Genomic DNA, 25739 nt, shown 5'->3' on the forward strand with positions numbered 1-25739 from the left:
TTAATCACCACAATTTCCAGTATTTTTCCCATTTTACACAAAAAAATTAACTATTTTGCCCAAGGTCATAGCACCAAACTCAGGCAATTTAGTTCCAAAGTCTGTGTTTTTAAATGGTATTTCCGTTATATCAACATTAAAGTAATACATAAATTTGAAAAGGAAGCCTTAAACTATTGCTGAGTTTACTGCTTTGAGAGAAATCTTGATAGACTGACCTATCCACCTTTATGACTGGAAAATTCCATAGCAGATGGGTACCTGTAGGCTAGACTAGCAGTGGTTCCAAAAAGAGATGCCTTTAACTGATAGTGTTCACTAATAGCAAGATTTATCGCAGACATTATGGAAGACATTTAATGGCTACAGTGCTCTTAGAGACATGTTCTGGGAGTATATGTTTCAGGCTGCTTCAGTTTTTCTCAGATCAAATTATATTTCTTGTGACAATAGCGTAGCGTTAACTGATGGAGCGTCAAACCTGAAGGGATCGCTCAATGGGTTTGTATTCTGAATTGAAAACAAAAGTCAATTTTTATGTGCTCTTAGCCTCATGTTTTGAATCAAATAATATTAGATGCAATGGGAATATTAGAAGAGACTGCCTCAACTTTGCCTTTTAAATGCCCATGCTTCATTTTTAAGACCAGGATAAAAGCATGTGACAAAAAAGTCTCTGGAGATTATTGAACAACAATTTTCTCATGCTGGAACAATATATCAACATTAATTGACACTTGAAGAGGAACTCGTGAGTCTCCGCTAAGAAAACGTAGTAAATAAAAGTTAGTCTGTAAAAAAAGAGAAAGAAATCAATGACTATTATTGCTTTAATAAAGGATTCCCCACACATGTCTTCCTGCAAACTGTCAGCGTGAGAAGCTCTTCAAATCTAAGCATTGTGAATGGAACTGGAGGACCGTTAAGACCTCTGTTAGGATTGCTGAAGTATTTAATTTGCTATGCGTGACGTTTTAAGTGATATTTTGGATGTGTATCAAGTATAGTGAACGTAAGATTCTGCTTTCCTTACACAGCCTATTTTGAAGGAAGGAATCTTTACACTTCCTGTGAGAGGGAAAAGAACAAAGAAAGGCAGAGCATATAGAGCTGGATAATGTACTAAAGGGTGGATTACCTTCTCAGAAGACCAACTGTGGTTCACCAGGGATATTCATTCCAATGACACAAAAGAATAGATTGTCCACCTAGCTTTAAATGTTCTTTTACTTAAGAAACTGTTTACTACTATTCTTCTTGGAATGCTGGCCCTGGAAATATTTTGTAAAGACTTAATATCAATGAAATTTTACTCAGACGATTCCAAATAAGTAGGCTGATTTTCCTGATATTTTGGAGAAACAGCTTTTTTTTGTTTTAATGTATGATGACACTGCAATTATTAATGACACGAAATTATTATAGGAAACTATTTGTCATCTCCATACTAGATAAAATTAACTTGGGATATACTATGTAAGAGAAAATGAATATTGGTGCTAATAGTAAGAACCATACGTGATTTATGGAGGAGAGACTATAATTGCATTATCTTTGCCGTGTATGTGTATATGTATTTTTTAAATTTTGAAAGCTTAAACTTACTCCAGATTTAATAAAGAAGGAAGATTTTAGTTTTATTTCTTTTTTCCTTTATTGACTGTTGTTGCTGCTACATGGCTAAACGTTATCATTGCTTTTTCTTTTTTGCTGTCTATATAGGTAGTGCTTATTATAGTTATTATAATCAATTATTATAATTATTATAACCAATCAGCACTACTTATATAGGGTCAGGGAGGAAGAAAATTAACAGTTATAGAGGAGAGTAAGGAGAAAGTAAAAATAAAGGACAGTTTATACCCTAATATTGAAGTTTCCTTCTGTCTTCTTCACACATTGGTCTTGACCTTCTGTTACAACCTCAATCTACCTAATCAAAGAGTACACAACAAGAAGAGTCCTTCATAAAACTTACTTTGTATACAAGTTTTCCTGCTAAGGAATTATATCCATAGCCCTCAAATTACTTTATATCACGTAATAACTTTTAAAATTATTATCCCAAAATTGAAAACAATATTGTGAGTTGTGAAATCATTGTAGGTTTTATAACTATTCCTAAATAATCAGGTACATTACTTTATATATATCTATTAGCTTGAGAACTTACAGATTTATTTTCTTTTCCCATTTGCAGTGCAAACACAAACAACTATTTAAAATACATGTATTATTTGCCATTTTCATATCTGTTATGAGAAAGAGAAAGAGACTCATGTCCCCATAAAAAGGAAAATAAAATTGTACTCATTGAACCAACTACACACAACTATGTATTGTGTGTAAAAGTGGGGAGATGAGAGTCTTTTTTCTACATTCAAGTGACATAATTCCAGTTATATTATGGCATTTCTAGCTATTTATTGCATAGTTTTCCATGGAGAAATATCACTATAGTTTTTAGTCTTATCTCTCATTGTTTACTTCAAAACTGTATAATATATAGTAGACTATTTATGGGTAAGATAAATTATATTGCAGCTTTAATTTTTCAGGTTTACAGCTCTCACTTGTGACATAGAAAATAAGGAGATTTAAAATCCATTTCAAGTATGTAACTATAATTGCATAAAATTTTATGTTCCACAATATCTAACTTGTGATAAAAGATGTGAAGTGCAGAAAATATCCACCATTACTGCCTCTTCATGACCACAAGTTTTGGGCCTGTTAAATAGGGTTAAATGTTGGTAGGAAAAGGTTTCCTTTTTTGTTGAACAACTGCCAAAGTAGGTTACAGCAAAATTAAAAATAAAATAATAGGGGAAATGTATTATTTAGATTAAGTCAAGACACCTGAGTTTTGTTTCCAGCTTCTTAACTTCCGAGCTGCAATATATTGGACAAGCATTTTAATATCTCAAGCCTCAGGCCCCTCATTCTCATCACTAGGAGGAAAAGATTATTAATGATGTCAAAAGAAGACAATATTTATAAAATAATTAGTACACTTGTATAAATTATTCAAATAGAAAACATTAATTATTAATAATCAAATGATCTTATTTCATTTGATTTATATTGTTCTCTACACACATACCCAAGTCTGATAATGAAGCTTATGTCTACTAATTTTACTCCATGTTATTTTGTCTTGTGTTGCTAATGGAGCTTGAAATTGATGTGGTCCTTTCTAATCCTGGCATTGATCTATTCTCAGTCCCTGATGCCTTTTGGTGGTTCTGACTTTCCTCATATAGTGCTGTAACACATTTACATGTAAAATCATTATGAAATACAGTTAATGTAATTTGTCTTATCTGAAACCACCCGAAAACTAAGGTTCTTTTACTCTTAACTGTTTTAAAGTTTATAGGCACATCATATTTTGATTTATTAAACATTATAAGGCTGCTTTCATGAGCCACCTACCTCCAAAATAGCAGCAGATACTTTCATTTGCTGCGATGGAAAGAAATCTGGGCAGAGAGTTGGATAACCCAATTTCTATTCTGAATTCTGTAATTAACTAGTTCTATGGCATTGAGGAAATAAACCAGTTCTATGATATTGAGGAAATCACTTAGCATTTCTGATTCTCATTTGTGAAAGCAAATAATTAAAAACAACATTCTCCAAGGTACTTTCCAATCTCAAAGGGCTGCTTTTATGCCATGATAGAAACCATGCATAAAGACCATTTTTTCTTTTAATTTTTAAATCTCCTTCTTACCAAGTCAAATCACACTAAGAATATTTTTGGATTATCTGACACCGGTATAATTTGGGTTAATAGTAGCCTGTTATCAACGTAATTGAGAGACAGCCAAGTGAGATCAGTCTCTCTCCAGTCAAGGAATTGTGCAATGGTCTGGACTGGCCAGTCCAAGAGTTGTGGCAGAAATAGTTCTAGAACATGAAAAGACACAGCCTAAACCTTAGATAGGCAGCTTTTTTTTTTTTCAAATTTTGTATTTGAACTGATATCTATTTCTGAGCTAACTGCTCAAATGCCTTATCATTCTCCTTCCTATGAACAGGATCAATAAACTTCAAGCATCATTAGCAGCAAGTGTGTACTCAAAATCAACGAATGATATGCCAACTTCTCAGTGAAGGTTCAGGATATAAAATGGGTGGCAACTTTGTTATATCTGCAAACTTAGAACGATTGTAGAAGCAAAAGTACTCAACATTTTATAAGGCAATAAATGAAGGCTCTTTTAAACTAAAATACAGTGTTATTTGTATTTTTTATATGCGAGGCATCAAAACTTGGAATTAAAGAAAACTTATGTTAAGTGCAAAGTGTTTCCTCAAAAAAAGGTGGGGGGTTGACTTGGACAGCAGCTAAATTGTGGCATTGTAAAGGTTCAGACAGAGAATTTAAAAAGTATTCTATGCATTGTTACGAGTTTTCCGGTGTGTACCTGTGATTCTGAAGTGGGGAAGGGGACTAGGAAGAAACTGTGAATGCTGACCCTGCTTCCTTCAACATATATTCTGCACAATGAGGTAGCTGCTAAGCTTTCATTTTAAAAAGTTCCATGTTAGAAAGGAATGCTTAGGACAACTGTTTTAGAGAATACCAGTAAGAAACATGGTAAAATTAATGAATCTGTGCATTTCATTAAAGTTTAATTAACTGTCATTATTTGAATGGCAGGAGTAGAGGCCCATGTCCCAATGTAATCTGTACAGAATGAGACAGCACATTTCATTTGACTTCCCACAGCAATTTACACAATGAAATCTCTGCCCTCAATCCCGTGCTCACCACACACTAGATCAATCGCCCAGTTTCCCTCAAATTCAAAAGGTAACATTGGCAGACATTTCACTTTGACCTAATACAAGAAACAGAGTTGTTTCAACTTGTATAAAGGATGAAGTAGCAGCCATAGTGCAATATGCTGGGTTTTTTGTTGTTATTTCTTTGTTTGTTTTTTTTTTTTTTTACCAACTTGGATGTAGAACAACAGATTTTCTACCCATATTGATCTTTGGTGACTTACTGTTGGATTTGTCTCCAAATCTGTGACACTTGAATACAATCAGTATATAATAAATGTTAATTGCATAGAAAAAGAAAGTGGGTGGTTCTCCTGGGAGTGACTTAGACAGGATTTCTTTTTTTTATGACCAAGAAAACAAAATTCAGAGTAGGAGGGTTGTGGGTTCATGCTATGGGAAAAGTCCGAATGAATCCTGGAATTGACATGATGTTGTCGTAATGACTCTCTCTCCTTTCTTGATTTCTCTCATCTCAGTCTTGCTTTGTGTGTAGACTTCAGTTCCTTCTGTTTCTTAGGTGCATCCATTATGTCGTCCAAGGTTCAGGGTGAGGTGAGTCCTATCTCAGTAGTGAAGCAGCAACTCCTCTGACAGGAGTGGCAGATGCTGTCATGGGCCAGACCTGAGGTTTCTGCCCATAGTTTGGCCAGAGGGACAAAATGCAGTAATTAACATCACGAGATTCGCAGGGTGGATTGGTCCAGGATCACTTATACAAAAGAAGCAGCAGATGTGTCTACTAGAAATAATGGAGTAGAGACGTGGCAGGGAAAATTGAACAAGCAAATAAATTATATAATGTGTCAGAAAATTGGGACACATAACCAAGAAAACAAAATTGTTTCTGTAATCAAAAGTCATGATTTCTACAAAAAAAAGTGAAGTAACAATAATATTAGATTTCTGTAATTACCCATATGTACTAGTTTTCTATTGCTGCATAACAAATTCCCACAAACTTAGCTTAAGACAACGCTGATTTATTAACTCACAGTTCTGCAGGTGGAAATCCAACATAACATGATGGGGTTCTTTGTTCAGGGTCTTACAAGATTGAAACCCAGGTGTTAGCAGGGCTGTTTATCTCTCTTGAGACTCTGGGGGAAAATATTAGCTTTCAAGCTCATTCAGACTGTTGGCAGAATTTATTTCCTTGCTGTTTTAGAGCTGAGATTCCCTTTATACTGCTAGCTGTGGGGTGGCGACTGCCCTCAACTCCTAGAGGTTGACCCTCTGTGTCAGCAATTCTCAGAATGGGTGTTTGTTTTCTTCCAAGCCAGCTGGAGCATGCATCTCTGACTTCCCCTGTCTACACCCAGAAAAAACCCTTCCACTTTTAAAGGTTGCATGTGTTTGGTTCACGTCCACCCAATATAAGGTAACCATGAGTTAAATCCATAGACTTCACAGTCTTGGGGATTATGCAGGGAATGTACACCAAAGGGAGAGAGATCTTGGGCAACATCATAGAATCCTGTCTACCACACCACATATTGGAGTTCAATCGTAATTGAGAATTAGGCTTGATTTCGATTCAATTCTGTGTTGAGTATGCACAAGTTTTATGGTCTGAAATAATACAATGAAGTGTGAGTGGACGCTGGTTAGTCTCAGAAATTCTGTCTACAACTTATCTTAATCAGTACCTAGTGATAAATGGAAAGAAAAAGATTATAAATAGCAATGGAAGGAGATCAGTAAAGAAATTAGTTTTTGTTTTTCTCTTGGAAAGAATGCAGCTATATAATCTATAATATTCGTACGTCAGTTTTAGGAAAATGTGCTGCAAACACAGACGCATAATTCTATGGATTATATGAATGATTAGGAAAACTTAATAACAAAGCAATTCAGTTTCTTCTGAAAAGCAAAGGAGAGATTTATTCGTCTTTTAAGGTCTCAATCAATGTCAAATTAAGCATCTACTCTTATAACCTTGAATTCCCTGGTTTTTTTTTTTAAAAAAAAGCTTTGACCTTTAAAAATGCAATAGGCTGAAATCAATTTATTTCACTCAGGCATCCAATAATATGTATTTGCGAAAAGCAGTCAAAATTGAGGTTCCAGCATCTGTGAGAGCTGTTTTCATTTTTCTTTTTTTTCCATTCTTCCTTTTTTCCTTTTAAAGTCGAAGTCAAAGTGAACTATTATCTCTTTGGAGGTTTCTTGGGAATCCTATTAGCCCTGCTGGGAAATAAGTGAACCCTGAGAATGATTCCTTCCTTAATGTGTTTATAATGAGAGCTTTTAAAAAAGCATCCCTGGCTAACCTGTATTTAGAACAAGCTGCAACTTACTATGCTTCTTACGCAGAAGCCTGTTTCCATTTCTCATTAACACATTAAAATTTAGCAATAAGATTACTCATTTCATACTGTTGGGCAAAAAAATGAATATTTAAGGTATACATTATCGTGCAAATGAGATAATATTTATGACACTTTGTAGGAGAGAAGACAGAGATAGAAATTGTTAACACTAAATTTCACATAATACAACTTGACTCATAATACAAAGAAAGCAACCTGTTTAAGTACTTGGATTTATTTCCTCTACGTTTGTGATATTATACTTCTAAAATCCGTTTAAACTAGTTACCGTAAAGAGAAGAAAGAACATAAAAGACTTCAATGAGGGGGCTTTGTGCTCGAACACACAAAGCAATCCCCATGGTAATGCACGCTACAGAAAATGGGTCACCTTCAAATCACCCTTGAAAACAAGCAGATAGTGTAATTTCAGATTGTGTTTGTAAGAGCATCATTTTATAGTATATACATCTGCTTGGCCTTGTATTTGCATATGTGAGCACACGAAAACACATATGAATACTCTCTTTCCCTCTCTTTTTTACTCTTACACACAACATGTATACACACGCATCTGAACATGCTCATACACATGTCTATTTGTGTGGTTATTAGTTCATTGTGAGAAAGAAAGTACACGTGTTAATGACTATTTCTCTAATTAAATGGACTTACTCCATTACGTTTTTAACATAATGGATTTTTATATGTTTTAAAGCAAATTGGGGTATAAACAATGTACAGAACCTTAGAAAAAATCATTTTTCATTGAAATATTTTGTTGATGGAAAAGTAAATTATATTCTCTTCAACATACATATTGTTCACTTTTTTCTAGTTATTAATTGTTCCAAATGTATAATTGACACAGTATATTATTGAGATGATTTCTAACTGTAAATGTAATATCACTTTGTATTTTAAATAAAAATACAAATGTAACATGCCTTTTAATTATACAGTATAACTTTATCAAAACTTTTTATGAGAAAGTGTGATTCGAGAGTCATAGAACTATAAAAACAAACAATGTTTTGAATGAATATCTTTGTGGCTATGACCCTTACTGTTCCCCACTGGAGTCCTGTCTCCTTGAGAACAAGTACCAAGTTATGTTCTCTCTTATAGTGCCTGGTGCCAGCACTAATGGGCAGTCCAAAGCATTTTTGAATGAAACTGTTCTCATTAACACATCCATAATAATAGAGTCAGGTTTTGCTGAAACTGATGTCACAAAAATAATTCTTAGTAGTTTGCATCTCTGACTAATCTAATTCACTGACCAAAGATTTAATGTTGTTGTTGTTATTTCTTTTCTCTCAAGAAAGACCCACTTTTGAAGGTTACAAAAAAATGACATATTCATCAAATTAAAAGAGAGCTGATTTGGTTCAAGTGCTGGTCCCAAAGACACATGGGATCAGACAAGCTGATTTCAATCTCAGCCCTGTACTTTGTGTTTGTGTGTCTGGAGCCAACTTAGTCTCTCTGTATCTCGATTACTGTATGTGAAGAATGAGGATGCTAATAGGAGGGTTGTACTCACAGGGCTGTTCTGAGTATTAAGGTGGTTTTAGACATATAAAGCCATTAGAAAATTGTATAGCAAAAAGGAAGTTTGTTAGGGTTTTCTATCATTATTTTGGATTCAAGTAGTTTTTCTGTACCTATAAATATAAATTAATATAAATGGAAACAAATGTTGCTATGCTTGGCTCATTTGGCCGTAAATTGGGAGAAATGAAGGAATAGACAGTATGAAGTTAAATTATATTATCCTTCAAATTTTATGATATAAATATCAGAATCCACATTTTACATGTGAGGATTCTGACGTCTAAAGTAATTTAGTAACTAACACAATAACATCCAGGTAAGAAGAAATAAGTTTGGAATTCTAACTCAAAATTTGATGCTCATGGATTTTAGCTCATCCTATGTTTTACATTAGATGTAAGATTTGGGTTTGTCTGCTTTATTAGAGTTATTAAATGCATATACAAAGAAGTTAGGGTAGGATGTATAACTTTTGAAAATTAAATTTTACACTTTGAACTATTACAATTTAGTTAAAAAGATTTCCTTTATAAGATTTATCATGTTAGCATATCACTGATTAGTTTGAGAATTAAATGAAGCTTATAAGAGACATGGCAAAGTGCCTGGTATTCAGTAAGAGCTAATAGTAAAATAATAACATTAAAAAATAGTAATAGTAACAACAAATTAATAAATGATATCTAGCTATAATAATGTATCATTAGTACTAATAATCCATCATTTTATTTTTATTTTTTTAATTAGTTAAATTTTTTTGAGGAAAATTACCCCTGAGCTAACATATACCACCAATCCTCCTCTTTTTGCTGAGGAAGACCGGCCCTGAGCTAACATCCACGCACATCTTCCTCTACTTTACATGTGGGACACCTACCACAGCATGGCTTGACAAGTGGTGCGTTTGTTCACACCCAGGATCCAAAGTGGTGAACCCTGGGCCGCTGACACAGAACGTATGAACTTAACCACTGCACCACCGGGCTGGTCCCAATAACCCATCATTTTAAACATTTATTTTAAATCCAGAATAAATCATATAAATCTATCTAGCATTCTGAAAAATAACCACATTTGAAATCACACATAAAATTCACTTTTATTTCAAATAGAGATTCAAATAGACTGACAATTTCATGAGAATAGTTTATTTTTGGGGATGTTTTGTTACCTAAAACCTGGCTTTGTGAAAAATGTTTTACAGCTATGGAAATGTAGGAAAGAAATTATTTTAACCTTCTCCTCCCATTATTTTTCCTCCCAAATCCAGGCACCATGCCAGTGACCTCTCAAACTTTTACAGAAATACCTATTAATATACTGTGACACTCTCAAGTGATAAAATGTAATCTGGGTGAGCTGAAGTTGTAAAATATGAAAATCTGAAAAAATAGTTAGGATGCCCCTCACATGTAACCACACATGAAAAATTCAAGGAGAAAATGAATGATCAAGAGAACATCAAGTGAATAGTATATATTTTTCCTTAACGGGATGTATACTATATCCTAACACATGAGCTTTTGTTGCTCACAAGCGTTGCAAATAGTCTTTGTTCTTCCTTGCTCTTCCTTGGCATACCTCTGGGGAGCTGTGGGCCTTTTTGAAATGGCTTTCTACTTTCTTAAATAGAAGATAAAATATTTCCAGATGATAAATAGCTTTGGGTCTGTAACCCAGGCAGGGGAGTTCTCAACACGCATTGGGCTGTTAAAGGAATTCCCAGCCTTGTAAAGTGGTATTCCTCTTGCTCAAATGGCAACAATCAAGCCAGGAAGAATAAATGAGTCCCCTTAGGGAGGAGAATGGAATAGAATGTCAAATATTCTTGAGCATTCAGTAGCTTCAGAAAGAGAGAAATTTTGCATTATAACATTACTCAGGCAGAGTCATAGATCATCTTTGAGTCTGGTCTGCTTTTGTCAGTAAACAATACCTTAATCATAATCTAATGGCTTTGTAGCTAATACAATGGCCGGTGTGATATTCCTGAGAACAGAATAGGCATTAATAGGAAACTAAGCAACTATGTAAAAGGAAACACTAAGTATTTTAGAAGTTCACTAAGGAGAATACTTTGCTTTATACATAATGAAATTATTTCAGCCAAAGAAACTCACACAAAATTTTCTCATACTCATTTTGGCTGGTTTATCTGAATGAATCCTGTATGTAAATAAAAGAGTTACAATATTACTTCAAATCTCATGCACTAATTGATGAACCATAATACTAAACAATTCTACAGTCTTCATAATCACAGATTTTAAAACTGGTAATGAATAACACCACTTACTTGCCCTTATTACACCAAAATTTACTGAGGCTTGTCCTACCAAGGAACCTTTCCCATACATTGAACGTGTTTACAGAGATGGCTGGCACAAGATACTTGCAATTAGTGTTGCAAGGGTCTATATTAACTAGGGCATACTTTTATGCTACAATCTTTCCTCATAAATATTTGAAACTGAAGAAGAGATATTCTAAGACAGAATAGCAAGACATATCAGGAAGATTGTTGTTCCAGCAGACAAATTCAGAGTAGGGGTCTAGTTCCTTGAAAAAGATAATAAAAAATTAATAAGTAAATATTAAAATGTGTGATCCTTCTAAACTTAAAAGTAAAGGCGGAGCCGGCCAGGTGGCGCAGCGGTTAATTGCACATGTTCTGCTTGGGTGGCCAGAGTTCGCCGATTTGAATCCTGGGTGTGGACATGGCAAGCCATGCTGTGGTAGGCATCCCACATAAAAAGCAGAGGAAGATAGGCACAAATGTTAGCTGAGGGCCAGTCTCCCTCAGCAAAAAGAGGAGGATTGGCAGCAGATGTGAGCTCAGGGCTGATCTTCCTCAAAAAACAAAAAGGTAAAGACACAAAATCCAATGCAATGCTTGAAACTTGCTTGGACCTATGTTCAAAAAAATAAAGAAAGAACTGAAAGAGATATTTGGAGAGACAAGACATGAAAATTGAATATGTGCTGGTTATTAGGTGATGATAGGTATTTTAAGTAATTTTCTTAAATTAGATAGTGATATTATGATTACATGAGAATAGAGCCTTATTTTTAAGAAGTTGGTTCTGAAGTGTGAAGTTGTTAATTACTTTGATGCTGGCAATTTTTTTTCAAATTGTCCATACATAGAGATAAAGTAAATACCGCAAAATGTTAATAATTGTTTAATCTAGATAGTGAAAATATAGATTTTCGTTGTAACATTCTTTCAATTTTTCTGCTGGCTGGAAGTTCTACTTAAAACAATTTTGGTAAAGGAAGATGGTGTACCCCAACATGCTTTTCTCTCCTCTTCTGGGACCATCCATAATTTATAATATAGGAACAAAAGTCTTAACTCATAATCCTGATGGGAATGGTGTGGAGGCATTCAGCAGCTTAGCCAATTTTTATAAAATGGTAAGTGGATGAAGGACTGCTGATTGGTTAATCAAGTTCAAAGAAGCTACTTATAGGGGCTGGCCCCGTGGCCGAGTGGTTAAGTTCGCGCGCTCCGCTGCAGGTGGTCCAGTGTTTCGTTGGTTCGAATCCTGGGCGCGGACATGACACTGCTCATCAAACCACGCTGAGGCAGCGTCCCACATACCACAACTAGAAGGACCCACAACGAAGAATATACAACTATGTACTGGAGGGGCTTTGGGGAGAAAAAGGAAAAAATAAAATCTTAAAAAAAAAAAAAAAAAAAAAAGAAGCTACTTATAAGCATTTACATTGAGAGGGCTCTAGCCAAGGAGAAACAAGTCTGAAAAAGACTCAGAAATGCAAACAATTAAGAGAAAAGGAGAAAGATATACAGGGAAAACACAGAGATTAACTGATAGTCTGTATACTGATAGTCTGTACATAGAATTTCTCCCACCTGCATGAGAATGCATTGGATCCAGGATAAATGAGCAGAATGTAAACAATAAAGAAATAATAAGAAGAAGTTCTTCTGTAGAGATCAGGAAAAAATATGGCATTGTTGGAATACCATTATGGTTAGTGATGCAGGGTCAGCGAGCTGAAGAGTTGAAAGAAAGATTTCTTGGACTCTCAAGGTCTGGCAGTAGTGCTCTTTTATTTAGAGAATAGTGTGGAATAGCATGGGGACAGGACCCATGGGCAGGAAGAGCTGCTGCAGGCATAGGGACAGGACCCATGGGCAGTAAGGAGCTGCTGCAGGCATGGGGACAGGACCCACGGGCAGTAAGGAACTGCTGAAAGCATGGGGACAGGATTCATGGGCAGTCAGAGCTGCTGCTTAAAACATAGGTTGAGACTAGGGCTAAATTTAAGGCATAGTCATGTGAGTTATCTCTTTACAAGACAAAGAAGAGAATATGTAAAAAAAGTTGGTAAAATGGTATCAGTGCAGGTGGGGTCTGGTTATTGAGTGGTCCTATAACTTTTAGATAAGAATCAAACCAGATTAAGTAAATGGCTGAAGCCACCACCTTAAATATTATTTTTAGCTAAAGACAAAGGAGGATGTTGGGAGTGGATGGGGAGTCAATCCTGGGAGATTACCACACAAGTACAGTAAACAAGATGCAGATTTAAGTCCTTGCCTTTGGCATTGATTAAGAGTTTCTAGAGATAAAGTCATCCCCCCTTCTTCCTGGTACAGAGAGGGAGACACCTTTACAGATGGAGATTTCCTTTACAATGTAAATGTCTCTTAACAAAGGGTAGGTAAATTCTACTCCTCAGAACCTCCTTCCCATCTGCAGTTTTTAAAAGTAACCAGCCTAAAATAATCCTCATCAGTTAGTGTCCCTAACCAAAATCCGACATCAAAAGAAATGATTGATTGCCTTTCTATTCATCCTTGGACAAAACTCTAGTCAATAAATTCAACCCATGAGCTCAAAACTCCATCCTTAAATGTCAGCAGACAACTGAGAGTCATCAGATGCTTGAGGAAAGTCAGCATTATGAATGACAAAAACTCAAATTCCCAAAACAGAAAAGTGATCCTGAAAACCAGATAATTTAGGGAAAACACACAAATACACACATGATTAGAGTCCTGAAAAAGATTCAAGAATATTCAGAGTCCACAAAATAAGTGCACGATTCTATAAAAAGGGAACACTCTAAGTAAACAAAAGAAATCTTGGCAATTAATTCTGCAAGGTGTGTGTGCACATGACCATGTGTGCACATGTATTGACTTTGAAAATGAGGAAAATAATAAATAATTGTAAGATAAATTAAAATTTTTTCACAAAATAGACCAAAAGATACAGAAATAAATAATGGGAGTAAAACATATATGATACATGGGAGATGCAAGAAGCCTAAAATTCAACATATGAACTGCAGATGAAGAACAGGGAAAACAGAAGATAGGAAATAATCATAGAGGGAAATTTCTCAGTGCTGAAGGAAGATAGTTTTGAACTGAAAGAATTCACTAAGTGCCCAACCCAATGAAAGAAGCACAAGTACACATCAATTCACACTTGGAGACAGCATTCAAAACACAAACACATGCTTGGAGACAATGTTCTAAATAATTAGAATAACAAGATAAAAATAAGATTGTAGACACTTTAGAGAAAGAAAAGAGGAAAATAAAAATATGGACAAAGGAAACAAGACAGGCTCTTTCCTTACAATGGAAATATAATTAAACAAACATCAGTATTACCATTGATTTCCATCAAGCAGTGGTTAAATGCCTGCTCCATTTGGATTAGAAAGAGAGCTCCCTGAGGGAGGTATGTTGTGAAAGGGAGATGTGAGGTTGGTCCTGACAAGTGGGGTGAGCTTAACGGTATGGAAAAAGCAAATAATACAAGCAAACAAAGAAAAAAGACATTATAGGAAAATTCCGCCTGCAAAATGAAAATATACTAATTATATTGGCATTGTATATTACTTGGCTTCAGAACAAAAACATTTACATTATTATTATTATCTAAAAAGTGCTCTCTTTTTTTTGGTTTTTTTATTTCACTTTATGTTTTAGCATCAACTGATAGACAAGGCTTTGAAGGCTTATGTATTAATCAGAATCCTCCAGATGAACAACCAATAGGAGATATATATATATCTTTATTACAAGGAATTGGCTCACACAATTAAGGATTTATTTATTTATTATAAGGAACTGGCTCACACAATTATGGAGGCTGACAAGTCCTGAGATTTCCTGTTAGCAAGCTGTTAGACCCAGGAAAGCCCATGGGGTAGTTCCAGCCTGAAGGTGAGCAGGCTCAAGACTCAGGAAGAGCTGATGTTTCAGTTCAAATCCAAAGGCAGAGAAAAACAACGATGTCCCAGCTTGAAGGCAGTCAGGCAGCAGGAGTTCCCTCTCAGTCACAGAAGGGTCAGTCTTTTTGTTCTATTCAGGTCTTAATTAATTGGATGAGGCCCACCCACATTAGGGAGGGTAATCTGCTTTACTTCCTCTGTGGATTCAAATGTTCATCTCATCCAGAAACACTCTCACAGTCACACCTAGAATAACATTAGGCCAAATGTCCAGGCACCCCATGGCCCAGTCCAGGTGACAAAAAATTAACCATTATAGCTTACTTTTAAATAGACCAAATTCACAAATTTTTAGGCCCAATTCTGTATAATACAGACAATGGAAGCTGGTGGGAAGAAAGGGAAGGAGGTATAAGAGGAAATGTAAAGATTTTAATGCTGTGATCTTAGGAAATGGAGAAGCACAGTTACATTCTATGACTGAACTGAATTCAGAGACAAAGGTACGCACATACTATTTAGACTCGTGTTTCATTGATAACAAGTAGAATAAATATTCTACAAAGAAGATATTACAAGTAGTATATTACAACTCTATTGGAAAAAGAGAGATGGCCTGAGGTTTGCAAGTCAACAGAGATTGTTCAAATTGATAATTAAAGAAATACCTTTATAACATTTATTCATTTACCAAACATTCACATGTCTATTTTATCTAAGAATGTAACAGCAACAGTTAAATTGTGATTTTCCCTAGTGAATGAGATTGGGAGTGGGAAGAAGAAAGTTGTGCATTATAAGCTCTTCCATAGTCTTTGATTTTAGCCATTTCAATGTGTTACTTTGATTAAAATTCTTGCAATAAATTTAAATAATAAATTTATATTTATTGTTACAGCAAATTGTCTATAATTTAATCCATCTAGAAAGCAGATTATAAAACAGTGTGGTACCCCATAATATCTGTGGACACCTGATTAGTACAGTAATCTGCAGGTATATACACCAAATCAAATACTTGTTGAACACAATTTTTAATTTTCAGGCAAATACTATCTTTTCAAAATTATAAGGTTCTTCTTCCAATATACCCCATGGTCTCCCCTTGCCTGGTAACTACCCCCTATCCTGGCAAACAGTAAATGAAAATAAAATCATTGATGGATATAGTAATCTAAAAGCATTTTCTATTTTACGTGCACTTTTTAACCCAGAGAAAATAAGAATAAATTCCTTCTTTGGGCAGCAGTTTCTAAAATATAATCAGAGAGATGCTAGTAAACATTTAAGTTTAGATTAGCTTTCTCAAAACTTTAAAGCCCTGGAATTCAGATTCGCTTACACTCTGAAGCTAGTCCTCAGTATCTTTTTAAAGCCTCTTTTGGCATCTCGTTTTCACGCTCCATCTGAGAGGACTTGGAAAACATCAGAAAATAACACCACCACTTCCACAAAGCAACGGCCTGGACAGTGCATATTTCTACATCCATCATTTATGGAACTGTTTCGGGGAGAAATTTTATTTTAAGTGTCCATACTAAAAGAAGATATTATTGGAGTTGGCTGCTTCACTCAGCAAATACACTCAGCACCTACTCAGAAACATCTTTTTTTAGATAATTGGAATAAGAAACATTTCTTGCTGTTATTTTTAAATCGCTATAAAGGAAAAGAACTTTATCCTTGTGGAATATTAGCTTGCGGTCTGTAGTAGCCTAAAGTCCCTGTGTAAAATGACATTGTGTGATTTTTTTCATAGTTTACGCAACCCAAAATGAGGCAAAATACACGTCTCCTTCTGTAACCTTCCTCCTCCTTTATGCAAATAACACTGAGAAGTAGCTTCACAGCGTAAAGTAAGTCTGAATTCCATTGCTGGAAGATTTACAAAACCAATTTCAGCTATGTAGATCCATTTCTAGAATCATTGAAGATTCAAAAATTTTTGATTGATAAAGTTTTATCCTACTTTTGCTCTGGATAATTATCTTTTTATTTGAGTACACACACACGCACATACACACATTCATCTCATTGTTTATGAAAGGATAAGTAAAACCCATTGAATCATTCAATGTCCTAGAATGAACATAATGCAGACATTAAAAATAATTTTGAAGAATTTCAGGTGACACTGAAAAGTAATTGCTGTATAGTGTTATTGAAAATGTTGATTCCTTTCTTGTTTTTTATATTATGTGTATATGTATGTACAATCACATAATATTATGTTTAAATGTATATATAGATATATTTATATATGTATACCCTTTCAGTTATATTATACATGGTCACTTGTATATAAGTACATATAGCTGAAAGTGTACAAAAATGATAAAAAGTTATCTGCAGGTAAGAAGATGGTGGGGATTTTTATTTTAATTTCTAACATTCTCTATTCAAATTATTTTATATGTGATATAAAGAAAATTCTACAATACCCGACATCAGGCCAGCATCATTTATTTAATATTAGAATTGATGTTGGAAAGACACCTATCCTTAAACTATTCGCCCATGCACCAGACTCAGTCAACACTGAATAGCTAATTTTAAATATTGCCTGTCAGTGCAGGATATTGTAGGTATTATCAGACAATGAACTGCCATAAAATTTCTAAGCTTCTCAAGAGTTTTACGTTAACTTCATTTTTGGTTCAAAATTTTCACGTATTGTCACATGTTTCTTCTGAAGCTTTCATCTTTACAAAACTCAGCTTTAAATTAGAGGGAAAAGGTGGGAGACTAAGCAGGAGAAGCAACTGAATTTATTTTGGATCTTGGCTAGAGCTGAAAACACAGTTGCTTTTTTATTCTTATGTCAATTTGAAAAACAACAGTTCTGAATTTAGCTAAATGAAGATTTTTTTGTAACTCTGCTTGGATCATTTTGAAAAGCCTACTTATAATTTTCACTCGGTTCCCAGGATATTACCACATATTCTTTTGAGCTATTGGCACATTGGATCCAGTTTATGAAGTCATAGCTTCTGCATTGAGCTTTTGCCTGCCTCATATCTTTAGATAAATTTGGAAGCAAAAGCAATATCCCCTGTGTTGAATACCTTTAACAGTATGGTTGAAATTTGTAATTTGAAATTCCTAAGTTCAAAGAACGTTTATCTACAGCTTGATTTTACACTTGAAACTTCCCATGCTTCGTAGTATGTTGTAAAAAATTAGGGGGGAAAACCTTCCTCCTGTCATTCATAGCAATTTTCCTTAGACTTGAGAAAAAGACATAGAAACTATTAAAGAAAAATCAGAATCTTGTACCCCCTTATTGTTTTCTCATTTTTTGAATTATATCGCTTACCCTGGTATAAGTCTTTCGGTTATGCTCTTATGCAAATATACTTTCAGAGCAAATTTTGAAGTAAATACAAATTCACAAAATGAGTATCTTCATTTTAATAACATTAATTTGATGGATGATGTTATTTTACTGAACCTAAACCTGAATGTCGAGTTTAAGAGCAAAGATGTAACCACAGCTGGGTTTTTGTTTTGATATTACTAATACTAATACACAGAAAGCTTGTTTGCAAAAGAATATTTGTCGAATTTAAAATATTTTCAAAGCTTTTTTTGTATCTGTTGAAAACATTAAGAAAAACAGAATTCAGAGCCAGCCCTGATGGTCTAGTGGTTAAAGTTCGGTTCTCATCACTTTGGTGGCCCAGATTCATTTCCTGATCAGGGAACCACACCACCCATCTGTCAGTTGCCATGCTGTGGCAGCGGCTGACATAGAAAAACTAGAAGGAGTTACAACTAGGATATACAACCATTGGGGCTTTGGGGAGAAAAAAAAAGGAGGAATATTGGCAACAGATGTTAGCTTAGGGAGAACCATTGCCTGAAAATAAAAAACAAAAACAGAACTCATTTTTACCCAAAATTTTGAAAGAGAGCTGTGTCCATGGACACTTTAAAAGTCTGACACTTTTTCTTTGGCTGATTTGTTGACTGGAATGACCTTTGAAACGCAAAAGCTTGGACATTGAAATCAGATGGTTGTACTCAAATGAGTGAGAAAAGTTTAAAACATGTTAGATCAGCATCTGAATGAAAAATAATATTTATAAGATTATACATGCTATATAATTTAAATAGAATATATATTTATATTATTTATAAAAATATATATTTATGAGCATATGTATTCTTAGACCACTATATATTGTATAATATTTATATTATGTATATTTTCTTGGGTAATTTATAGATCTCCAAAACTATGTCTATCTTCCATTAATTCTTGGACTCCAGTTTGAAAAACACTGACTTAACAGTATCACAATAATAATTTCTCTTCTCTTTGGTCCTCTCTCTTATGCCATTTATGTGTACCTTATTTCACGCTCTAATATAGTGAATTGCACATGCGTTGAATTTCAAAAGAAATTAGTAGAAGTTCAAAACTTTTCTATATTATAAGGTTTCGAATACATAGAATGAATTACAGAAAGCCATTTATCTGTGACTCTGAAAGGATAATCAGTGATTGCACCCATCACTTGGCTGAGTAATATTGACTAGCTTATTGAAAGTCAGTCTGTTAAAATGAGATTCTCTACAGTACATAACTGAAAACATCCTGGTGTGTCAAAACTCTCCTCTCCTTTCAAACGAAAAGGCTCAATGTTTTCTGAGTTCCTTTCCCTTCTCTCTCACTGGTTTCAGGTCTTTGATTTCTATCTTCAGGATATTTGGAGGGTTTATGATTTTGCATTTATGAGCTAATTTATTTTTATTACAACAATCATTTAAAATGAAATAATAAATACATTTAAGGTTTGTGCATTTCATTTTATGAAAATTTTATTCCTAAAAGTATACAAAGAAGTAAACACAAGTGTTTAAACTAGTTGTATTTATGCATGTTGATGTGTTTGGGGGCTGTTCTTCTGATCTTCCTAATGCATTGAGGAATAATGTGGATTGACAGAAGGATGAACTGAATGGATTCATTCAGAAGGATGGATATGAGATCTATCTATGTCATCAGTCAAGTAGATTAAAAGGTGAATGGTGGACTCTCAGGATACATAGGTATATACAGATGTTCACTGTACATTCTTTCAACTTTTCTGTGTGTTTAAAATGTTTATAACTGAAAAGTCAGTGAAAAAAGAAATAAGAATGAAAGAATAAGGTTTTTCTTTAGCTTTTCTGGTAAAATTTATACTGCAAGTATTTTTAACAGGGGACCATCCCGTTAATGGTGTTCTCTCTCTGTTTCTCCCCCTCTCTCTGAAGCTCCATTCCGACCTAGATAAAGGAGAGGGTACTGTTAAATACACCCTCTCAGGAGATGGCGCTGGCACCGTTTTTACCATTGATGAAACCACTGGGGACATTCATGCAATAAGGAGCCTAGACAGAGAAGAAAAACCTTTCTACACACTTCGAGCTCAGGCTGTGGACATAGAAACCAGGAAGCCCCTGGAGCCTGAATCAGAATTCATCATCAAAGTCCAAGATATTAATGATAATGAGCCAAAGTTTTTGGATGGACCTTATGTTGCGAGTGTCCCAGAAATGTCTCCTGTGGGTGAGTGGGCAAATCAAAATTCTGTCAGAGGCTATGAGGTCTTTTCAACATTTAGTTTCTGTAGGTTGATGTCAACATCTTGTTTGTAACCCAGAAGATTCTTCCACTCTAGAAGACATAATTATTTTCATTTATTTCTTTCAACTTTTTTTCCATTTAATTTTTTCCTTTCTGCTCCATTCTAAACATAAGTAGATACATAAATATCTAGAATTTATAGCCTTCTCATCTATTTTCCAATCTTTGCATTTCCCTAAACTGATGGAATTCCTTTGTACTTTAAGTACGAAACTCACTTTGTAGTGAAATTGATTGTCATTACAATTCCAGATGCCTACACAGTGCAGGAGGTAACTACTTTACCCATCAAATACCAGATAGTAATTCTTGGCTCAAAGTAAATTATCCAAAGCATGTATTGCATCTGAGTTTAGGAGTGGTCAAGAAAGGGGTGTGTTGTATCCTTTGTACCTATCGACAGCAATTCCAGAAGGATGGTATTGTTTCCTTTATGGCTATATGTAACTCATAGTGTTATGCCATCAAACTAGGAAGCAAATATTATTGTGAGGTCATTATTAGAATAAATTTACAATTAGCTATAATATCATCATCATTCTCTATATTTTAAAATGTAATATAAATCCACATTTCGGTATCAGCCTAAATTTACAAAGTCCTATAATATGTATTTTAAGGTCAATGAATTAAGGATTCCAGCTTTAACAACAATTTTAAATTATAACTTTTATTCCTCAGTCACCACTGTCGATTCCTCAATTCCTTTCAAAGTAATTTCTGGTTTCTAGCACATTTGTAAGATAAAGCTACTCATCACTTCAAGGTTACAACTTGAAACTCGTATGTGAGTCATTGCTAATATTTTCTAAGTCTGACATTCCTCAGAGTGCTTCTGTTGCCCCTACAACCCTCCAAGACATGTGGGAAAGATTGCACAGACTACCCTGAGGGCAGAAGCAGGTTAGAGCTTGTAGAAGTTGTCACATGGATTTACCATAAATGCACTTGAAATTGTGTCTGTGACCTTATCAGGCATTCAAAGACCATATTCTCTCCTTGACCTGAGAAATCAGCTTAGAGTAGTTCACTTAGCTTTCAAATTTTAGTGAGCATACTCATGCCTGCAAATCTGTTATTCAGTCTCTACTACATTTTTTTGAGCTGCCTCTTTTATGCGACACTATGATTGCTAGAGATTTGGAAGTATAATTGGGAAGAAATATGTCTTATGAGAAAATAGTCTCTAAAAACAACGAAAACTATTCTTTTAATTGTGCCTTGATTTTGCAGGAGGAGAAAAACGACGGTAATATTTTGAGAAAAAGTGAAGATAATGCTATTTACTACATAATTGGTTTAACGTAGTGCTTGTTTCATGTAAATCAGAAATATTTACATGAATTCATGACTCTTGGTGACTCTTTGTTACTGAAACAGCATCCTTAAAGGAAACACACACATTCCTCTACAGTATTAGAACATTCTGTCTTATTAGATAAACGGTAAGGTCTTTTGTTGTGCCAATTAGAATAAAGGGTAGGCTGCAGAGTCTGAGCCCTTATGTAATAAGTGTTTGCAGCTAGTGCCTGAAGAGAGAAATAAATCTGGAAAATCAGGCAAGGGGTGGGTGAGTGAGAGAAAAAGGTGGTCCCAGCTTTTGCGTGGTATTGAGGTGAGAGGTAATTTGCTGCGCAGCCATGAAGTATCAGAAAGATCTATGGAAGAATAGGTTCTTTAAAATGTTTTGCCATGTGCCATTACCAAAATTTCTCATTGGTTATTCAGGAGACTCCAGCAAATACTAAAACTGATTTTCAATACACCTTCTTTTTATTTTTTTGGTAACAGAAGAGTAATACTTCTGAAAGTGAAACCACGTCACATGCTGTGAGTTCACCCAGGTATTCTTGGATTACATTTATATAATATACTCTTTTCAGATAAATGCTAAGAAGTATAAACACCACTTAGAAATTAAATATTACAAATTAAATATCTGCCATGCACTACTTTGGCCTAGGATTCCCCGCAATCCTGCCTATACACGTATAACCAAGAAATGCAGGAGACCCCATTAGATTTGTGGTATTTGTTGTTTCTGCTTTTACATGACCAAGCTAAAGCCAATCCAAATCTACTGTGCATCCAGACATCATAGTAGTGTTCTTAGAGCAGCTGGGCTCCATTCCCAGGCACTCCCTTCTTACCTTTTGGAAGTGGTTCACCACTCTAAGTCGCTTTGTCCAACGCTTATTCTCTTTCATGTTTTCTTTTCCCACATCCCATCTAGGAAATTTCTTCCTCTGTATCATTTTCCTGGGAGTATCAAAATAATTTTTGGTCAAGACCAGATAGAGCTCACCATGGTATAGCAATTGTTGCAGCAAATCTCACTGTTGGTTTTATATATCCATGTTTGTGGGATGGTATAACCATCCCTTCCCAATAATTGAGAATGTTGCTATTTCATTTTCAATAAAAGAGAAGAATCAACCAATTTAAAAATACATATAGTAAATAGCTTAGTTTGTAATATAAAATATCAAGAAAAACTGGGACCTCAAAACGAAGTTTACTTTGCAAATGTCAACTTAGCAATAATGGATTGTACATCTGAAAATATGATGAACAATTAAACCTGGAATGAAAATTAACTAAAGCGAAAGTTACAAAGAACATAACTGTACAAAGGTGGGCTGGTGGTGAGCAGGGTAGGCAGAAATTTCAGAGGAAAATCAATATTTAAGACTTATAAGACTGATAAGACTTATGGAATATGTTCAGTTCCCAAAAGTTGAAGAAAATTCTAGCGAATCTATGAATTAAGAGAAAGGTCACTTTGTTACTAACTTGTGCTACATCTAATATGCCATGGAACTAATATTCACAGATAAAGTGCTTTTACTCTGACCTAAGGAGATTGCTTAATGATCCAGATATTCCCCAATTCAAAGTTACTCCTTGGAGACAAATTTGGACATTATGAATGCAGTCTTAATTCTTTAAGATCACTAGGGTAACAATGAATTACAGTAATGTGCCGTCTTTAGTATCTGATGGTTATGCATCACTAGGGTATGTAGCTTACGTTACTTTTCCTAGAGTGCTGACAAGTTTAACATCTTTAAATCCATATTCATACTTATATTATCTTCCTCTCTCTGAGATAAGCCATTTTGAAGCAGATGATTGGGCTATTCACAACCAGGTCTCTATGATACATTTCAGTAGATGCCAATTATGAATCATAATTTATGCAGTAAGATCTCCTATTTCTTGAGCAATAATTAGGGGCCAGATGATCTAACTAGAGATTTGTACTCCCTATTTTATTCAACCATTACAATGACTTTGTGCAATATTGTTTACTATTTGATTGTTATTTTTATATGAAAACTTAACTTGTCTGTATCAGAAAGAAGGAATGACTCCCAGGCTCTTTAGAACAAAGTTGACTGCAATCAATTATACCCTTTTCCTAGGGTTAGTGTCCTTTAAAATGTCTTTGGGAGTCTTACATTTAGTTTTGAATTTCATATGAGCTGGTAAGCTTTGGAATGCTTGTTATATTATACTACATTGTATTATATTAATATGAGGATAGGGGTCTCTGCCTAAAAACAAAAATCTGAAGAATAAGTATCTCTTATCCACTGACCTAAAAAAAAAGTTTAGTATAATTTTAAATGAAAGAAGGTACACCTAAAGGGAATTACACTGCTGGCTTAATAAAAAACATTATGTACCCCCTTGTTTTTATCTATGAACTCTATTTTGTTTTGTATGAAGTTTGGGGATAAATGCTAATATGAACGTTTTGGTGGAGTCTTTGTAGGTTATTAAACAGAAAATATCTTCTAGATGGTCATACTCAAATAGTCCAACTCTAAGAAGGAAATAGTAAGAATGTGATTATACTTAACATTAACTTATTACATCATTATTATAATTTAGAAACATGTATATATCTCCACAATTCCTTGCTTTCACAAAAGTAACATAGGAGACAAACCAAGAAATGATAAAGCAGATATATTCTCTGATCCCATGAGCCAGCCATGGCCATAGAGAGCAACTGAAGTAGTATATGTAGTAGGAACAGGTAAACTATCATTGGTTTCTGTCTGTACCCATAAGCAGGGTCTTTCTCAGAAGGTTGGAGACAGAATGTTGATGTTTTCTACAAATAAAGACATTGTCTTATATAACCAAAATACAATGATTAAAATCAGGAAATTAACATGAATGTATTATTACAATCTGATCCTTAGACCCCATTCAAGCTTTATCACTTGGGTCAATGTCTTATATAACAAAACATTTAAGGTCAAAATCATACATTGCATTTAAATGCCAGGTCTCCTTAGTTTCCTTCAATCTAGAACAGTTTCTTACCTTTTCTTGACTTCCATAACTCTAACAGTATTTAAAATTTCTGGCCAGTTATTTTTTTAGAATGCCCCTCATATTGGGTTTGTCTGAGGTTTCCTCATGCACAAATTCAGAATATGCGTCTTTGTCAGGTATGTCACAGAGGCGATGCTCTAGGCTCCATGTTGTATCCTATCAAGTGGAATATGGTTTTGATTTGTCCTGTTACTAATGGTGTTAATATTTCTTACTTGATGAAGGTTGTGCATTAGTTATCTATTACTGCATAATACATTAAACAAAATTTTAGCAGCATAAAACAACAAGCATTTATTATCTCACAGGAGTATGGATGCCCACGAGTGGCTTAGCTGGGTCCCTCTGGCTCAGGTGTCTCAAGAGGTTGCAGTCAAGCTGTTGGCTGGGACTATGGTCTGATCTAAAGGTCTTGATAGAAGCCACAGTCTATTTATAACCTAATGTTAAAAGTAACATCCCATCACTTCTGCCATTTTCTGGTTGTTAGAAGTAACTCCAGCCCACTTTCAGGGAACAAGATTACATAGAATATGAATACAAGGAAACTGGGGTCATTGAGGGCCTGCTTATAGTCTGCCTACCACAGTCTCCCAATGAGCCTTGTTGATTTCATGCCATATATACTCAGCCCCTTTCTAGGATCCCCAGAATTTTGTCTCATTATTGCATGAGTTCAAAGCCCAGAAACTCATCATATCAATCAAGTCCAAGTGCAAATGAGGTTCCTTGCGTTTAGTTCCTCTTGATTGGTAGACTTGTGATGTTAAAGAAACCAATTACTTACCGCCCCAAAACCCAACACACAATGATGAGATAGGCATGAGATAACTTCTATATACATTTGTGCTCAAAAAGGGAGGAAATGC

At 34.7% G+C, this 25739-nt stretch overlaps 1 protein-coding gene across 6 annotated transcripts in view; it reads left to right on the forward strand.

Moving 5' to 3' along the window:
* CDH12 (cadherin 12) overlaps positions 1–25739 on the forward strand; it is a 937014-nt gene that overhangs the window by 718209 nt on the left and 193066 nt on the right. For all 6 annotated transcript variants that reach the window (XM_014734929.3, XM_070245950.1, XM_070245953.1 and 3 more), the window contains one exon: positions 20148–20442. In XM_014734929.3, the coding sequence (XP_014590415.3) occupies positions 20148–20442 (295 nt within the window). The remainder of the gene's footprint in view (positions 1–20147; positions 20443–25739) is intronic.

The sequence above is a fragment of the Equus caballus genome, chromosome 21 (genome assembly GCF_041296265.1).
Source record: "Equus caballus isolate H_3958 breed thoroughbred chromosome 21, TB-T2T, whole genome shotgun sequence".
In the NCBI taxonomy this organism is placed as follows: domain Eukaryota; kingdom Metazoa; phylum Chordata; class Mammalia; order Perissodactyla; family Equidae; genus Equus; species Equus caballus.